General features: G+C 55.3%; 1 protein-coding gene across 1 annotated transcript in view; it reads left to right on the plus strand.

The window, feature by feature from the left end:
- PTK7 (protein tyrosine kinase 7 (inactive)) overlaps positions 1 to 13,282 on the plus strand; it is a 38,626-nt gene extending 25,344 nt beyond the window's left edge. Inside the window, exons 3-20 of the mRNA XM_040611947.1 lie at positions 337 to 439; positions 889 to 1,079; positions 1,755 to 1,902; positions 2,928 to 3,058; positions 3,325 to 3,591; positions 3,819 to 3,952; positions 4,351 to 4,486; positions 4,618 to 4,737; positions 4,903 to 5,052; positions 5,349 to 5,499; positions 5,835 to 5,962; positions 6,269 to 6,472; positions 10,482 to 10,637; positions 10,820 to 11,052; positions 11,632 to 11,712; positions 11,793 to 11,944; positions 12,022 to 12,200; positions 12,428 to 13,282. Of these exons, the coding sequence (XP_040467881.1) occupies positions 337 to 439; positions 889 to 1,079; positions 1,755 to 1,902; positions 2,928 to 3,058; positions 3,325 to 3,591; positions 3,819 to 3,952; positions 4,351 to 4,486; positions 4,618 to 4,737; positions 4,903 to 5,052; positions 5,349 to 5,499; positions 5,835 to 5,962; positions 6,269 to 6,472; positions 10,482 to 10,637; positions 10,820 to 11,052; positions 11,632 to 11,712; positions 11,793 to 11,944; positions 12,022 to 12,200; positions 12,428 to 12,588 (2,825 nt within the window). The 3' untranslated portion in view covers positions 12,589 to 13,282. The remainder of the gene's footprint in view (positions 1 to 336; positions 440 to 888; positions 1,080 to 1,754; positions 1,903 to 2,927; positions 3,059 to 3,324; positions 3,592 to 3,818; positions 3,953 to 4,350; positions 4,487 to 4,617; positions 4,738 to 4,902; positions 5,053 to 5,348; positions 5,500 to 5,834; positions 5,963 to 6,268; positions 6,473 to 10,481; positions 10,638 to 10,819; positions 11,053 to 11,631; positions 11,713 to 11,792; positions 11,945 to 12,021; positions 12,201 to 12,427) is intronic.
- The last annotated feature ends 3,746 nt before the right edge of the window (positions 13,283 to 17,028 follow it).

Here is a 17,028-nt window from a genome sequence, read left to right on the forward strand (position 1 = left end):
CTGCTTGCATCTTCTGATGTCCCCAAGGCTGTCTGAGATGCTTTCTTCTGCCTCCTTCCCCGTTTTTGTATATGAAATGGGGGTGTTACTGCACCAGATGTGTCCTGAGCACTGTAGATCCTCTCAGAGCCCCTTATCCCTCAGAGGAGTGCTACGCGGGGCAGAGCAGGACATCTGCAGGGTGGACATCCCTTTACTCCATGCTGGCTTGAGGGCTCATGCATCTCTAAGCGTGCTTGTGCCCTTGCTGCCCACTCTGATTATTACTGAGTCAGCACCCACCTGGGCTCTGTAGGTTTGGAGAGCCAGCTGTGTTGATATTCTTTGATTCTACAGGGATTGAGACTGGCAGCGTGGTACTGAAGCAGCCAGCCAGCGTAGCTGAGATCCAGCCCTCCTCCACAGTGGTGCTGCGGTGTCACATCGACGGTCACCCACGGTAAGGGTTGCCTCCCGAGGAGTGGATTCTGGCCAGGGGTCCCCCCATACGTTTACTGCGTGCTCTTCCCCTCTCTGTTTCTCTCTCCTCTCTCCTGCGAGGATTCAGTAGAGTCTAGGCGAAAGGCAGGATTGAGCCTGTGGCTGAGCACCGGGGGAGAAGGCAAACGGCTTCCTCAGAGCCGCGTAGCAAGGAGCACAGTAAGGACGGGCTGTCACAGTCCAGTCACTGAGCTGCTTGGTGTGCTGCGGTCACTCTCCGTTGCTTCCCAGTCATGTCCCGTCCACTTGTCTGCATGTCTCATGGCTTCGTGTCTGTGTCGGGGCCAGCAGCGGGTACAGAGAGCCAGGGAAATGGGCCATCTCTGGGCTGTCTCCTCCACACACATGCTCTCTGGGGAGCCCTGCCGGTGCCCTGCACCTCGTCACCCTCTCGCCCCTGTCTTGCAGCCCCACATGGCAGTGGTTTCAGGATGGTACCCCCCTCCCTGATGGCCACAGCACCTATTCTGTCAGCAACAAGGAGCGAACGCTGACACTGCGGAGTGTCAGCCCCGATGACAATGGTCTGTACTACTGCTGTGCCCGAAGCGCTGTTGGCTTTGTCTGCAGCCAGAACAACTTCACGCTGAATATCATCGGTGAGTTGTGTTGCCCTGTGCAGGGCCGGGGGTCCGGCTGTTTGACTGCTCCACTAAGAGCCTCCCCCCTGCTGCAGGGTGGGGGCCAGGCCGCAGGACAGTGCCAGGCTGGTGTGATTCTCTCTATGCAAAACTTCTGGCCAGGGACAGGTCTGACACATCTGGCCGGGTTTGAGCCCTACCCTCTCTAGAGTTGTTAATTTGCCCCTGCATCTTTCTGGAGCAGGTCTGTGCTGTTGTCCCTGGTACTGGAGCACCAGGGTCATTGCTGCTTCAACAAGGTTTGGACCCTGGAGGCTGTAGGTGCCGCAGGTCTTGGTAATACCAGTGCCGCTGTGGTGCCGCGTGGGTGAGACACCCTGTTGGCCTTTGGAGGCAAGGCTGGGGAGGGGGCAGGAGATGTTGACTTCAGAGAAGTATCTGGAATTGGACAAAGGACTTTGCGGTCCAGGTTTAGTCTGTTCTTTAGGAGCCCAGGGTGCTCAGGGCTTTCCCTAGAGCAGGTAGCACATGCGGTGCTGGGCTCTGGCTGTGTAATTACCGCTGTACTGGTGTGCCTGCCTCCTTCAGTCCAGCAGCATGCAAGCACTTTTTGTGTTTCCTCCAGAGCGCTGGTGAAGGGCCACCACAGGCCACTCTGCTCTTATCACCCTCCTGTGGTCTCTGCCGTTGCAGATGAGAGCTTTCCTCAGGCAGTGATTGTCCCACAGGACCTCATCGTGACCAAGAATGAAGAGGCCATATTTGATTGCCAGTTTGCAGCTGTGCCCCCTCCCACACAGGAGTGGCTCTTCGAAGACAGCCCCGTCACCAACAGATCCAAGTAATAGGGACCCCAGCGATGTGGGCAGGGTTGGGAGGAGAAGGGGGCACCATGCTTCAGAAGCAGCAGAGGCCAAACCCTAGCTGTGCCGAGGGCCATGGTCAGCGTCAGGCTGGCTTTGGGATAGGTTTCTCAGTGTGGCTGGCTTGGGTGTAGCAGGGCCTGTGCCTTTGTGGGTGGCCTTTATCTGCACAGGACAGCACAAGCGGTTTGTCCTCAAATGGGTCTGTGGGGCTTCAGCCCTAGGTGCCCACATGTGGTGATCCTCAGAGCTGGTGATATCTCCCAGCCCCAGATGTCCATGTGTGGTGATTCCGTGGAGCCGCGAACAGCTCAAACCCCAGACACTCACTTAGGACAATTCGCAGAGCTAGGGACACATCACAGTACCAGATGCCCACAGGTTCGGGGATCCCAGTCCCCAGATTTGGGGACACCTGCCAGCCCCAACACCTGTGCAGCTATCACTGTGCCCGTGGCTGCCTTGCACCTCCAGATACAAGTGTGTGGTGATCCCCAGAACCAGGAATGTTTCTGAGCCCCAGACACCTGTGTGTGGGGCAATCTCCAGAGCTGGGAACATCTCCCAGCCCAGACTGCCTGTGGACGGTGGTCCTGGACCCCGGGATGTCTCTCAGCCAGGCTGTGCCAGGCAAGTGATGCTGTCTGGGTGTCAGATGCCCAGCGGTCCGGCAGCTCCCAGGCGCCACCTTGTGCCCCCTGCCCCCTTCCCTGGCTGTGCCAGCTTTCAGAGCTGGCACACTTTGGTGATGCATCTTTTGGTGGGAGACAGCTCTTCTCCAAGAAAGAGACTTCTGTTAGCTCCTTTCCTCCATGAAGCATGTGTCCCACTACCTCCTTGTTTATGTGTGCTACTCCCCTGCCCCTGGCACCGGGAAGTGCTGATTTGGCAAAAGAGTCTCCCTCTTGGTTCTACGGGGTCGTGTAGGACATCACAGGGCTGTGCCCCTGGCCCATGTCCTGCAGAGATGCCCACTGAGCCCTGCCTCTCCCCACATGCCCAGGACCACCGTGTTCGCCAATGGCTCCCTGCTGATCACCCAGGTGAGGGCTCGCAGCACCGGTGTCTATAAGTGTGTTGGCCATGGGCAGAGGGGGAAAGCTCTTGTGCTGAAGGCAACTCTGCGGCTGGCAGGTGAGGTCCTGGGGCTGGTGGCAGGGTGGGCAGTGGGTCCCAGAGTTGCAGTGTCACTCTGGAGCTATGTGACAGTATAGTGATGGGTCAGTATGTGGAGAACTGCTCAGTTTATCTGTGAAATGGCTCACTCCTGCTGCCTGGATGAGGGAAGCAAGCATAGCCTGTGTGCACTCTCCCTTGGCTGATGCTCCCATGGGGATGGCTGGTGGGTTGGCTACACATTACTGCCCTGTTTGATCCCTGCTGTCTATTGCTCCTCTCAGAGATCGAAGAAATGGCACCCTTCTCTCCGAAGGTGTTGACAGCAAACCAGGGGCACCGCGTGACCTGCACTGCCCCGCGAGGCATACCCACACCTCAGGTCTGGTGGGAAAGGAACCAGGAACGAGTTCCCACTGCTGGCAGGGTGCACCAAGAGGCAGAGCAGCTCGTTTTCACCAGTATCACCGAGACTGATGCAGGAACCTACACATGCCATGCTGCCAACAAGGCTGGAGAGAAGAAACAGGAGCTGAGCATCACTGTGGCTAGTAGGCAGCTTTCTGGGAAGGGCTGGGAGCAGAGAAGGGGGCTGGATAAGGGCGTTGGGGTGAACTGCAGTAGGACGGCACATTGCCTTGCTGATAGAGGGAGGCGTGTCTCTCCTGGCTGGGCTGCAGGACCCCGTGGTTGGCTGCACGCTGCCTGCCTGGTCTGCACTGGTGCTGGCCAGAGGGGTGGTGAGCGGCCCTGTGTAATCCATTGCTTCTGTGCCCAGCGGTACCCAAGTGGGTGGAGATGCCCAAGGACAGCCAGCTGGAGGAGAGCAAGCCAGGATACCTGCACTGCCTCAGCAAGGCCTCCCTGAAACCCACCGTCACCTGGTACCGCAACGGCGTCTCCATCTCTGAGGTAAGGCAATGGGGCAAGCCCCTGCTGCTCATGGGCACTTCTGCTGGGCGCCTGCTCAGCTTCTTCCTCTACTGCTGCTGTTTCTTGCCTTACTCCTAGGCACAGCATCCCTGTCACCCCCACTCTGGCCATATTCCTGGCATCATCTCCATCCTACTGGTGTGTAGGTGCACAATTGACTGTCTTTAGCCACTTGGCCAGCCCCGTGCTTTTGGGGTAGTGACGTGAGAGATTGTCACTGCAGCTTGTCTCAGTTCTCCATGTGGGTCTTGGCAGGGGTGTGTCTATGTGAAGCATGGTGTGGGCATGTGGAGTGTCAGGAGTGCTGCAAGCAATGTCTGAGGCCAGGGCTGGTGACAGTGTCATTTCTGCCTCACTCCCTTCCCTGCTCTGGGCAGGACTCGCGGTTTGAGATCTCTGAGAATGGGACGCTGCGTATCAACAATGTGGAGGTGTACGATGGGACCATGTACAAGTGTGTGAGCAGCACGCCAGCAGGCAGCATCGAGGGATACGCACGGGTGCACGTGCTAGGTATGCTGGACAAGCACTCCACATCCTCCTCTTGTGGGGAACTGTTTTGCCTGGCAGGTTGCAGACATGGTGCCTCCAGCCTTTCCTGCGGCCAGGGCGGGGGTGCCTAACAGCACATCTGTCTCTTGCAGAGAAGCTGAAGTTCACTCCGCCACCCCAGCCACTGCAGTGCATGGAGTTTGATAAGGAGGTTACAGTGTCCTGCTCAGCCACTGGCCGGGAAAAACCCACCATCCAGTGGACTAAGACAGGTAAGGGGGAACTCGGATGCAATGTGTCTCTTTCTGACCTGGGGCCCCAGGAACCTTGCGCTGGCCCACGTCCATCACAGGTGAAGCAGCAGTGCTGCGGCTGCTTGAGAAGCCACTGTGTGGCTTCATGTATGACCGCTACATCCCTCTTCTTGCATCCTACAGATGGGAGCAGCTTGCCATCCCATGTCAGCCACAATGCTGGCATCTTGTCCTTCCACAAGGTGAGCAGGAGCGATTCAGGGAACTACACATGCATCGCCTCCAACAGCCCGCAGGGCGAGATCCGTGCCACTGTGCAGCTCGTGGTAGCAGGTGAGGGCTATGCAGCAGGCAGGCGGGTTTCCTGCTGTGCCGGCCTCGCTGTGGGTCTGCCTTGGTGGCACCCAACTGGGACGCCCCTGCAGAGAGGGAAGGGTCTGCCCTGACCCTGAGTTCTGTCCCGACCCCGAGCTCTGCCCCGCAGCACTTGCGTGTCTGGTTTGTCAGTGCTTTGCATGCAGCCTGAGAGGGCGTGTGCCACTGTGCCAATGCTGGCGCTGCTTCCCTATAGAAGCTCAACCCCGTTCCCTCGAGCTTGACAGCGTTTGTGTTGGCCTCTCTGCCTTCAGTTTACGTCACGTTCAAGCTAGAGCCAGAGCCCACGACAGTGTACCAGGGGCACACAGCCATGTTCCAGTGCCAGGCAGAGGGGGACCCTGTGCCACACATCCAGTGGAAAGGGAAGGACAAGATTTTGGATCCCGGCAAGCTCCTGCCCAGGTACATAACCTCAATTCCAAACTGAAATGTGGCACAGCATGGCGCTCCCCTGCCTACCGAGCATGCAGGTGCTGATGGTGCAGTCTCGGGGTCCCAGCTTGGAAGGGGAAGTCACACAGTTAGCTGTCTCCTGGCCCCAGGGTTTCCCTTTCTGCCACAGCCTGTCAAGTTGCAGTTGAGCTGCAACCATTTGTTCTTGAGCATTGCACAGCCTGAGATTCAAGATGATTGCGCTGGGAATGTGAGGCTGAGACATCCTGGGGAGGTGGGGCTGCAGGTGCCACAAGCGTGCCTCTGCCCTCCGGTGCTTGCAAAGGGCTCTGTGTGGTTGGCAGGATTCAGATCATGCCCAATGGCTCCCTGGTGATTTACGACGTTACCACTGAGGACTCTGGAAAATATACCTGTATCGCCGGCAACAGCTGCAACATCAAGCATCGTGAGGCCTTCCTATATGTCGTAGGTAAGGGAGGTACCTGATGTCAGGACATGGCCTGCTGGTACCCCTGGCAGCTCTAGGCCCTGCTTCTGGCCCCACTGGTGGGTGCTGCATGTCAGACCATGCTTGCTATAGGGAGTCACAGCAGCATCCCTACTGGGATGAAGCACAGTGTGCGTGGGCTGTGACCAACATTCTGTGGCTGGACAAGGAGGTGGCCACAGCAGCGGGGGCTTGGAGGGGGCTTTTCTCATTCCTCCAACACATTCCTGAGAAGGATTTGGGAAATCCCTCCACACCTTCATGGGTTTGGTGCTCTCTGCCCCACAGACAAGCCAGCAGCAGAAGAGGATGAGGGACCTGGCAGCCACACACCATACAAAATGATCCAGACCATTGGGCTTTCGGTGGGGGCAGCTGTTGCCTATATTATTATTGTGCTGGGGCTGATGTTCTACTGTAAGAAGCGGAGAAAAGCCAAGAGGTTGAAGAAGCACCCGGAAGGCGAGGAACCCGAAATGGAGTGTCTGAATGGTGAGGCTGACACGCCTAGGGTGGGGGCTTCACTGCCAGCCCCTTACCCCTGGGTTGGTAGGGCTGAGGGGCAGGGAGCTCCTGGGGAGCAGGGGACAACTCCTTACCCTTGGAGTCTCTTGCTCTTGGTTTTGGCTGTGGCTGGTGGCAGAGACCTGCTGCCAGGTGAGAAATAGGCGAATTAGTGTAAAACCTATATCCCAGCCCTGCATCATGGCCATCTCTGCTGAGTTACATATCACTTCTGCTTTCCAGCACCTGTACGTGGCTTCACATACACCCTTTGCCAAGGGGAAGGGAGTAGCCCTGTTGCAATGTAATGAAATAGTAGTACTCTGCCGGCCCATTCAAATCACAGTTCAGCAGCTCCTGGTGCTGGAGGGAAGACTTTTCAGTGAACAGCCCTGAACTCTGCTGTGAACTCACGTTGTTATCTCTGAGACCTGTATAAGCTTTGAGCATCTACACCATCCTCCAACAAGGACTTCTGGAGCATAACAGGTTATCTGAAAAAAGGTTTCTGTTTGCTTTTTGAGCTTGTCACCTGTCAGCTCTGCACTGGAACACACAGCTCTTCTGTACATGTGATTGTTCCTGTGAGTGCCTTTTCTGGTTGCACTGTCGCCCCGCCTCGCTGGGGAGCCCCAGACAGACGCGGTGCATCCAGCTTTGCAGAGTGGCACAGCTGTGCTGTGTCCTGTTTGGAGCTGCGCCACTGGCCTCTGTTCCCTGTCCACAGAGCTCATTCTGGAGACAGAGCAGGCGGCTCGGGGCTGAGCTCACCACTGCAGATGGGACATCGGGGTTCCTTTCCCCAGGCCTCCGATTGTATCTCTGGCTGCACCTCCCAGTGCTCATTGTCCATCTGCAGCTGGCCACAGCTGTCCTGTACCTTTGCTTCTAGCTAAGTTGGCAGCTTTGGCAAATAGCTGCCAGCAGCGCCCTTTTCATGTTGGCAGCATGTTGAATTACCCTGGTTCCTGCCTTCGGTGTGTCTGTTGGAGGATGTTCCCTCCTGTCCTGTGGTAGCTGAGCTGCTTTTTAACAGCTGTTTCCATGAGACCCTGCAAAGTGCCTGCAAATAGGCTAAACTGGGTCCCCATTTGTGCATGAGCTACATGACTCCTTCAGTGAACTCCAGAGATCTCTGGGGCATCATTTTCATTTGCAAAAGCTGTTTCAGCTCTTTCTCCTGACATTGTGGTTGTTCTTGCATCACCGATACCAGTGATGACTTGTAAGTGATGGGGTGCAGTTGAGTTTGCTGCCCTTGTAATTCCCTGGATCTCCCCCTACACCACTGTAAATGCAGACATTGTGCTTCCCCCTCCCAGTTCTCCAGCACACAGCCATGTCCTGATTGAGTGGGGGTTGCTGTGAGGTCCTGGCAAAACATCATGGCTGGGTTTGTCTCTTGGTTTTCCTCTGGTATTGCTACTTTGAACAGAGCCAAACCTGCAGAAGAGAAGTGGGGAGCCTCCTGGGAGCAGGGATGCAGGAGCATCTCTGCAGCTTTGTGCTCTGCTGCTGTCACCACTGTCAGCTCTTCCTGTGGACCAGTTGCTGGCTGCTCACCTGTGCCAACAGGCTCTGGCCAGCATCCTCTTCCTGGGAAAGGATTTGTTTTAATCTTTCTTGAGGTGGTCTCAGATTTTTATTTTGGCCTGTCTTTATTATATTTTCTTTTTATTCTGCCAGAGTTTGCCTCTTCTTACCCCCTTCATTTGGAACCGGTTTAGCTGTCAGAGAGATGCATCCTTGCTGCTACAAGCAGACCCAGCTGCTCAGATGTCTGCACTCCTTTCTGGTACTTCCATAGCCTCTGGAGAAGCGGTTTGTATTTGCTGTCAGCTCCAGTGGAGTCACCCCCTTCACCATGGTCTTCAAAGATCTGGCTCTTTTCCTCCTCCTGATGTAGTCCCTCTTTAGCTGGGTGACCTGAAGTATCTCAGCACCTACCTGATGACAAGTACTCCCTGGCTGGCCACCAGCTGACTTTTCCAGTGCCCTTAGGATGCAAACAGATTTGGCCTTCCTGTGGATTTGCAGTGGATCCTTGCTATGGATTTCCTATGGATCAATGCACTTCTAACAAGTCAGTCACCTTGCAAGGTCATGTCCTCGGTGTGCCACATCCTGTGCAACAAGGGTGTTTGCTCTCAGTGTCCCTCTGACTGTACTGCTTTTTTTGGGTGAATACAGACAGCGTTTTGGGAGGTTACGGGCTGTGGGGGCTGAGGGGAGCATTTGATTTCTGTGTTGACGTGCTAATTTCTCCAGGGCAGCATGGCTGTGTCTCTTTCTCCAGGAGATGCTCAGGTGTTGTAGGCAGGTGGGCAAATCGGGCAGCTCTTCTACACTTGGTTCCCCTCTGAACTGCTGGATATGTAAATTAAACCTCCTGTTCGTTTTTGCAGTCCCGTTGCTCTTAACAGTCTTGTCAAAGCTCTGAAACATGGAGATGTCTGTTCTCAGAAGTGCCTGTTGCTGCTGCCCACTGGTGCTGTCTTTCAGTGGCAGCATACTCGCTCTGCAGCTCTCAGTATTTTCTTGGCACGGTTGCAGCAGTCATCTTGTATTATGCTCTTTGGCTTCAGGCTTGTAGTCTTGAGACACTATCAGTCATGAGTGCAGACAGAACAGGGTCAAACGGTCTTGCTAATAATTAGCATAGAAAGAGGAGAGTGTAAGTAGTATCGAGCTTTGATTTATAGGGTAGATGTTGGGTTTTTGCTATGGTCTTCTGCAAATGTTACTCCAGTGTGAGAGAGGACAGCTGTCAGTAGCCATGGCTCTTAAGTCAACATGTCTCAGTCTTCACAGCTCCAAGCCTACCTGCGGCAAACCCACGGTCCCAGTCATCGTGGCCAGACCTGCACAGGATGTGCTGGTGGGCTGGTACCTGTCTTGTACGCATGTGTTGTAAACATGCATGCACACACACTGCTGTACAGTACTCCTTGATGGAAATTATGGGCAGTGGGATTCCCGTTGGAGTTACCTCACGTTGGGTCAAGTCTTAATTTTGTGATTAAATCCTTTTGCGTGGCCAGGTGTTTCCTTATTGTTTGCTCCTGGACTAGTTGATGTGGAGTGTGCAGAGTAATGCAGGGTGATGCTGCAGGTGTCTCAGCCGCCTTGGCTCAGTGTTGTGTCCCACTTCACATTCAAACTCCTGCCTTCAGCTTATGGAAAGTACCACTTCCTAGTGCCAGGTCTGATCCAAGCAGTAAATGGATTCAAAATCAAGGTTTGCTATCTATACAGACTTTCCCTTACAAGCTGCCTGTAAAATGCCAGGTTCTCTTCTTTAAGGCAGTAATGTTTTGTCCTGGTCGCTGGCTTGTGTTTGTGCCAGGGAAATTGCTAGTGCAGTTCCTGAGCGGAAAGCTTGCTGGGGTTGATTGCAAGCACAGTGCTTCCTAGTGCTGCTTTAGCCCAGGCAATAAACTCCAGGCTGATCTGATCTGATGAGTTCAAGATTACCAAGGACATGAGCACTGCGGGCTTGCTCAGGAGTGAGCGAGGAGCAGGGAGTCAGTCTGCAGCAGCCACTGCCAGATAGACCTGAGTCCCTCGGGCATCAGGAGGCTGTGGTTATAGTGAGCAGGGTTCTCTCTGCTTTATCTCTGCCTCACATCCAACCTCCTGGTGCTGTTCTGCAGAGTTTTGTCAATGGTCGTTCGAATGTAGCCACCCTTTTGGGATGACTGAGTGGCGTAGGATGGACAAGGCCAGATGGGGCTGGTTGGCTCTGGGACCAAGCCGTTTCTCAGCATCTGATTTCAAGGGTGGCTGCAGGGCTGCCAGAGATGCGACCGGACCTGAGCCCAGACGAAACAACTGTGTGGAGGCCACTCTGTTGTTGCCTGGGGCTAGACATCAAGCTGGGGTGCTTGGAGCCAGTTGTGGGTGCTTGGATTGTCAGCCCCAGAAGGGGCTAATCCCCGGCATGATGTTATCTGCACAGCCCAGAGAGATGCTGAAGCCATTTGTACTTCCCTTGCAGGTGATGCTTTGCTGCAGAACGGGCAGATGACGGCGGAGATCCAGGAAGAAGTGGCCTTGACCAACATGGGCAGCAGCTCGGGAGCCAGCAAGCGGCACAGTGCTGCTGACAAGATGCACTTTCCACGTTCCAGCCTGCAGACAATCACAACCCTAGGTATGCTGGGCCACCCTGGCCCTGACCCCACCCCAGCAGGAAACCTGTGGCTGAAACCCCAGCATGTCCTGGCCAGAAAACTGGATGTGCTGGGGTGCAGGGGTCCTGTGGCTGCTGGGCTGTCAAATACATACGCTGTCCTGATGTGTGCCATCTTCCCGTATGCTGCCCTATGCTTCCAGGCAGGGGGGAGTTTGGTGAAGTGTTCCTGGCCAAGGCAAAAGGTGCAGAGGATGGCGAGGGTGAAGCACTGGTCCTGGTGAAGAGCCTGCAGACAAGGGATGAGCAGCTGCAGCTGGACTTCAGGCGAGAGGCCGAGATGTTTGGCAAGCTGAACCACTCTAACGTGGTGCGGCTGCTGGGGCTGTGCCGTGAGGCAGAGCCACACTACATGGTCCTGGAGTACGTGGACTTGGTAAGGGCCCTGCCAGCAGTGCCTGCAGTGAGAGGGAGGAGGAGGGATAGACAACAGGTGTGAGATCTGCAAGTGTGATGTGGGCCAGGCTGGCACCACAGGGTATAGGGAGACCAGGCTGAGCTTACCACTGTGTTCCCAACATGTGGATGAATCTTGAGGGGAATAAGGGTCTCCTGCAAGACCTGGAGATGCCTTCATCCTCTTCCGCATCCTCCTGATTTCTGGTTTATGTCCAGGACTCAGCTGGATAAATTTAGCTCTGGGACTCCATGCTGCAGAATGGCTGCAAATGCCAAGGGCTACTGTGGGGAGCATGGGAGAGAAATTAATTTGGGGCCTGAAGAACCTCCTGGAAACATCAGGCCTGCTTGCCCTGATCTTAGCCAGTTAAAGGCCCAGAAATGAGATGCTGGCTTGCCCTACAGGACAGGGACCAGGAAAGCAGGTGGGGACTGTGGCCCAGGAGATGAGGATCCGTGGGCTTCCCAGTGGGCCTGCTACATCAGGGGCACTGTGGGACCGATGTGGCTGGCATCAAGGAGAGATGCTGCCTCTGAGTTGCTGTCTGTCTCCCAGGGGGACCTGAAGCAGTTCCTGAGGATCTCCAAGAGCAAAGATGACTCTCTGAAGCCGCAGCCCCTCACTACCAAACATAAGGTGACAGTGCAGCTTTGGAAGTGCTGTGGGGCCAGGGATCCCAAGGAGAGCAGCCATGGCTGACATCTCTCTGGGGTCAGGTGTCTCTCTGCACACAGGTGGCCCTGGGCATGGAGCATCTCTCCAATGGCAGGTTTGTGCACCGGGACTTGGCAGCCAGGAACTGCCTGGTCAGTGCCCAGCGGCAGGTCAAGGTCTCATCCCTGAGCCTCAGCAAGGATGTGTACAACAGGTCAGCTGGGAGTCTGGCAGGGGAATGGGAGGGGTGGGGATGGCACCCATCTCATTGCCTGCCTGTCCTGCCTGCAGCGAGTACTACCACTTCCGCCAGGCCTGGATCCCGCTGCGCTGGATGCCACCTGAGGCTGTGCTAGAAGACGAGTTCTCCACCAAGTCTGATGTGTGGTCCTTTGGGGTGCTCATGTGGGAGGTCTTCATGCATGGGGAGATGCCCTACGCTCCACTGGCAGATGATGAGGTCCTAGCAGGTACGCGGAGCACCTCGTGTTTTCCCTGGCATCGTAGCAGGCTTCCTTTCCCTGTGGTGGTAGAGGGGGGACGGCTGGGCTGTGTGACGTTCCCCCCCTCTTGACATGGTGCTGGTCTGGCTGGGGAGGCTGTTCCAGCCCATGTGGAGAGATGCTGCCCTCCTTGTGCCTCACGGAAAGGATTATACCTCTTCCCAACGGCCCTTTGGGCTTTGCTTTTGTGCCAGGTCTGCAATCGGGAAAGACGAAGCTCCCGCACCCCGAGGGCTGCCCTTCCCGCCTTCTCAAGCTGATGCAGCGCTGCTGGGCCCCCAGCCCTAAGGATCGACCCTCCTTCAGTGAGCTCACCACTGCCCTGGGGGACAGCCCAGCTGACAGCAAAGCCTGAGCATCCTGGCCCTTACTGGGGAAGGACGTGGCAGGGTGGACGGGGGTCTGGAGGTGCCCGGGGGAGCCCCTGGCATTCCTGTGGCCCCTTGCTGAGCCTGACCCTGATGCGCCAGCGAGCAGCTCGGCACCAGTGGCTGCTGGACTCAAAGCACAAGCCAGTGTACCCCAGACCCCCCACCCCTCTCCTCCATGGGTCCCCAAAGACAGCCCTTGCTGCCTTTTGGTCTCCACCTGCCAAGCCCGGCCCCCTTGGGCTGCTGGTGTGGATGGAGCACGGCTCCCCCTCACCCACCGAGAGCTGGGCTCCAGCACCAGGCTCTCCATCCCCCCTCGCCACTTGCATTATCTGCCAGCCTGGCCCAGCCTCTCTCCGTCCATCTGTGCTAGGCATGCCTGCCTCCCCCATACCCCACGGGTACAGGCCAGCCAGCAGGAACACAAAGTGCCTGGCATATGAAGGAGCTCACTACCTTTCCCAACTACCCTGTGCCTTTTTTTGTACGACAGAGCCCCCTCTCCCTGTTCTTCCAGAGCGCTGACTCCTCCTTACCATAGTATTTCTGTTACTGGAATGCAGCCTAGAGTGGGTTAGTTTGTTTGCTTGAGTGGAGAGTACCACAGCCAAGAAGGGTTGGGTTTTGTTGGGTTTTTGTGTGCTGCTCTCAATAATAAAGAAGGCGCTTTTTTTGTTAGGTTTTTTTGGTCTTTGTAAGATGCTGCTCTCAGATGGCTGTTTTAACTGTTTTCCTCCACATGGTTCCTGGGAAGGATTGGAGGCCAGTTCCTCAGGCATGTCTCCTTCGTTTAGTTTAACCCATTTTCCCCCTTCCCAACTAGATCTGAGATGCCATTCCCAGCCTGCCATGCCCCAGGGGGTGCTTTGCCTCACCACTTACTGTCCCTCTAGGCCAGGGGTCCTCAAACTATGGCCCGGGGGCCGGATACGGCCCCCCAGGGTCCTCAATCTGGGCCCTGGTATTTACAGAACCCTCCTGCCGAGGGTTGGGGAGGGAAACCAAGCAGCCGCAGACGACCTCCTGCCACTTCATCCACGTGCTGGCCGCCTGTTTAAAAAGTTTGAGGACCCCTGCTCTAGGCAGTCATGGGTTGCTGTCTCAGAGGGACGTGTGTGCCAAGAAGATGTCCCTTTCAGACTCCCTGCAAGCAACTGATTATGGACACACTGACAGGCTCCCCCCAGTTCAGGTAGCCAAGCAAGCTTTTGTAGCAACTTGTCTCCAGTGTGGTTGGGTTTGTGCACCCACCCCTGTGGCCTGAGGCAGCTGCGCTGGGTTGTGTTTTCACATGGGAGATTTCAGCTGATGCTGTTTACAGCACTGAGGAGCTCATGGGGCCAGGCCTGCATGGGAATACAGGAGGGACTGCTGCTGTCACATGTGGACCATAGCCCTCTCCCCTGTGCCAGTGGCCCTGAGCAATGGCAGGGTCCTGGCAGTCTCTCCTTGGGGATGGAGGGGTGGGCCCCAGGCCCCCCAGCATGCAGACGAGCCAAGCCATGATGAGGCAGGGCTTTTCCCTCGGAGCTAGCGTGGGATGCTGGGTTTGGCCAAGCTGCAGACCAGCAGTTTCACTTGCTGCACGGCTCAGGGTTGGAGGACTATAAAGGAAGATCTTGAGCTCTTCCAGAAGGCCTACGGGGGGTGGACTTGAGGTCAGGGACAAGCTGTACGGTGGAAATTCTTATTGGATATCGGGAAAAATGCTTCTCCCCAAGGGTGGTAAAGGTCTGAGACAGTCCTGGAGAAGCTGTGGGATCTCCATCTTCAGAGATGCTCAACCATCAACTAGATATGCCCCCGAACAACCTTATCTGGTTTGCTCTGCTATAAGCAGGGATGGGCCAGAAATGTCCAGGATCCACATCTGCTACCCGGAGAGGCTGTGGAGATGCTGGAAAGTGAAGAGGGCTATTTTCTTGGAATGCTAGCTGGCTTTCAGCTCAGATTTGGTCTGAGGCTTGGGAACAGGGTCAGCTGGGCCTGTCTAGGGGCAAGCAAGTTTGCTGACTGTAGAGCAGAGTTATCAGAAGTGTTTGTCCCTTCCCCAACAGCTGTGATGTCTTGCAGCTAGGAGCTGTGGAGTCCCCTGGCCAAGGCCTCTTGGTGAGCTGAGATGTGGCTGTGGCTGGCTGTTGGGCCCCTCTCTCCTCCCCAGACCTGGTGTTACTTCTCATAGTGGGCTTGGCAGCAGGTTATTGCCACCCTGCACCCTTGCTGCCTCCATGACCCTTCTCCAGATGGCCTGGCCACAGCCTGGGGCTGGTGGCATTGTGCACACTGGGAGCAGCTGTTATGGACAGAGGTCTTCAGATGTGCCTTCTCTCCCCTTCACAGCTCCATGTTCCTCTTGCCACTCCTCACTGTTCTTCCCAGCATGTACGCAACCCTTTTGAAACATGCAAGTGCGCTAGCACTGCTACGTATCATGGTCTCCAACTTGCAAATGATGTCTCACAGGTGTTTGCTGTTTTATTCATGTCCTTTCGTTCCATCTCTCCCATCCATCTCATTCCTGTGGACTTTCCTGCCTGCTGCCCTACATTTCAGACAGGATGGCTATGCACTGTGGGCTGATTCCTGCAGCCAAGTCACTAACGAATATGTCTTGTCTTGCCTGCATGTCCCTGTAGCATTTACTTCTAGAGCACATCTTGCCCCAGAAATAGTCCCAGCTGGTTCTGCAGCTGCTTCCTTGAGCATTTGTGGATAGATCATATCAGAGCCTATCACTTGGTCCTTCTAGCTGGACCAGCATTCCTACACTGCAGCATCATGTCTGGTCACCCAGCAGAGGTTTCCCACTCCATCCTGGTCATTGGTGCTCTTCCTCAGAGGCTGGCCAGGAGGTGAGGGGCAGGTACAGGCAGTTTTACAGCATCAGCTGACGGACAGGCCAGCAAGTGACCTCGAGTCTCTGCCCCAGGTGAAGGCTACCTGCATATCAGACAGAATTAATGATCCCTTGTCCTCTCACCTTGCTGCCCTGTGTTGGACATGGCAGGCGGGAGTGGCAGGGCTGTTGCTGTGCTTGCTCAGAATGTTCCCGGGTGGGCTGGCTGTGGAGCCAGCCGCCATCCCTCGTGGTGGCCTAGCCAAGCAGCATCTCTGTGATGCCACTGCTAGAGAGTAGAGAGAGATGCCAAGGACTTCTGGAGTAACATCTGTGCTCTGCCAACTTCATGCATGCAGGTGTACCTGCGTACTTGGAGGGAATGATGTGGCTGCAGTGGGCTGGCTCCGTGAGCAGCATCAGGATTGAGTGCTTGGCTTTACTCCAACACATCCTGGGTACTTGAGTGCCTGTTTACCATGCAGTCAAGACCTGCTGACTACAGGGAAGCACCAAAATGGAAAGGCACCAAAGCTAAGACAAACTCCAGACCCAAAGGATACAGGAAGACCAGGGTTGAGATTTTCTATTTTTGGGAGCGATGTCATGAAAAGTTCTGTATCCCTGAGAACAGGACAGATGTTGGTCAAACTAAGTGGAAAGACTAGGCTGGACCAATACAGTCCTGGCTAAGAGTGGTGGAGGAAAGCAGAGCCCCAGCAGGAGAATGAGAGGACATGGACATTTGAGAGGGGTGGGTTCCAATTGCCTCAGCCCAAATAGAAGGAACATGTGGGAAAAAAAAAAATTTTGGAAAAGGACCACAACCTGTGGTATCCAGGGCCAGAAAAAACAGCATGGCTCTCTCAGAGTAAAGGTCCACCTAGTGGGCCAACAGCTGTGGCCAAAATCAAACATTTACTGAGCAGTGTAAGAGAGTAGCAAGCAGGTATGCACTGTCCCAGCTACAAGTCCCTAAAGCATAAGGACCTCCAAACCAGGCATTTCCAGTAGTCCTTGATATTTTTTCTTGCCAGAAAGTTATCCAGTTTCCCCTTACACTTACGCATGCTTTGAGCATCCCAGGACACTAAGCGCACAGATCCCTTATGTGGCTTGAAGAAGCACTTTTTTGGTTTGTTCTGATTTCACCTGCTGCCCCATGGCTCTTGTGCAGCTCTGTCAGGCACCTGTGGGGGAACTAATGGGCCTTAATGGTCCTGAGCAGCTTTACCTGGGACCTCCCACCCTCTTGAGCTGCATTTAAGCTCAAGCCTGGGTTTATACTTTCGTATTGACCAATCTTGCAGGTGTTCTGTTTTGGTCTTGGCTCTAGCCCTGTCTTCTGCATATCTATTGTAACCTTATTATCCAGCCCTGATTTTGGCCCTGTCACCTGACCAGGTATCGGACTGGGTTCATCACTTGCTCTGTGGATAGACCCTGTTACCAACACTTTGCTCTGCTCAGGTGCTGTGGGATTATACCTGTTGGTGAGGGCATAGGGTCACCCTGAGATGCTGGCTAGTCCCCCCCCCACGTGGAGCAGCCCCACTCGTGCTGCCTCCTGGTACAAAGGGCAGAAGCG

Source organism: Falco naumanni, chromosome 12, assembly GCF_017639655.2.
Source record: "Falco naumanni isolate bFalNau1 chromosome 12, bFalNau1.pat, whole genome shotgun sequence".
In the NCBI taxonomy this organism is placed as follows: domain Eukaryota; kingdom Metazoa; phylum Chordata; class Aves; order Falconiformes; family Falconidae; genus Falco; species Falco naumanni.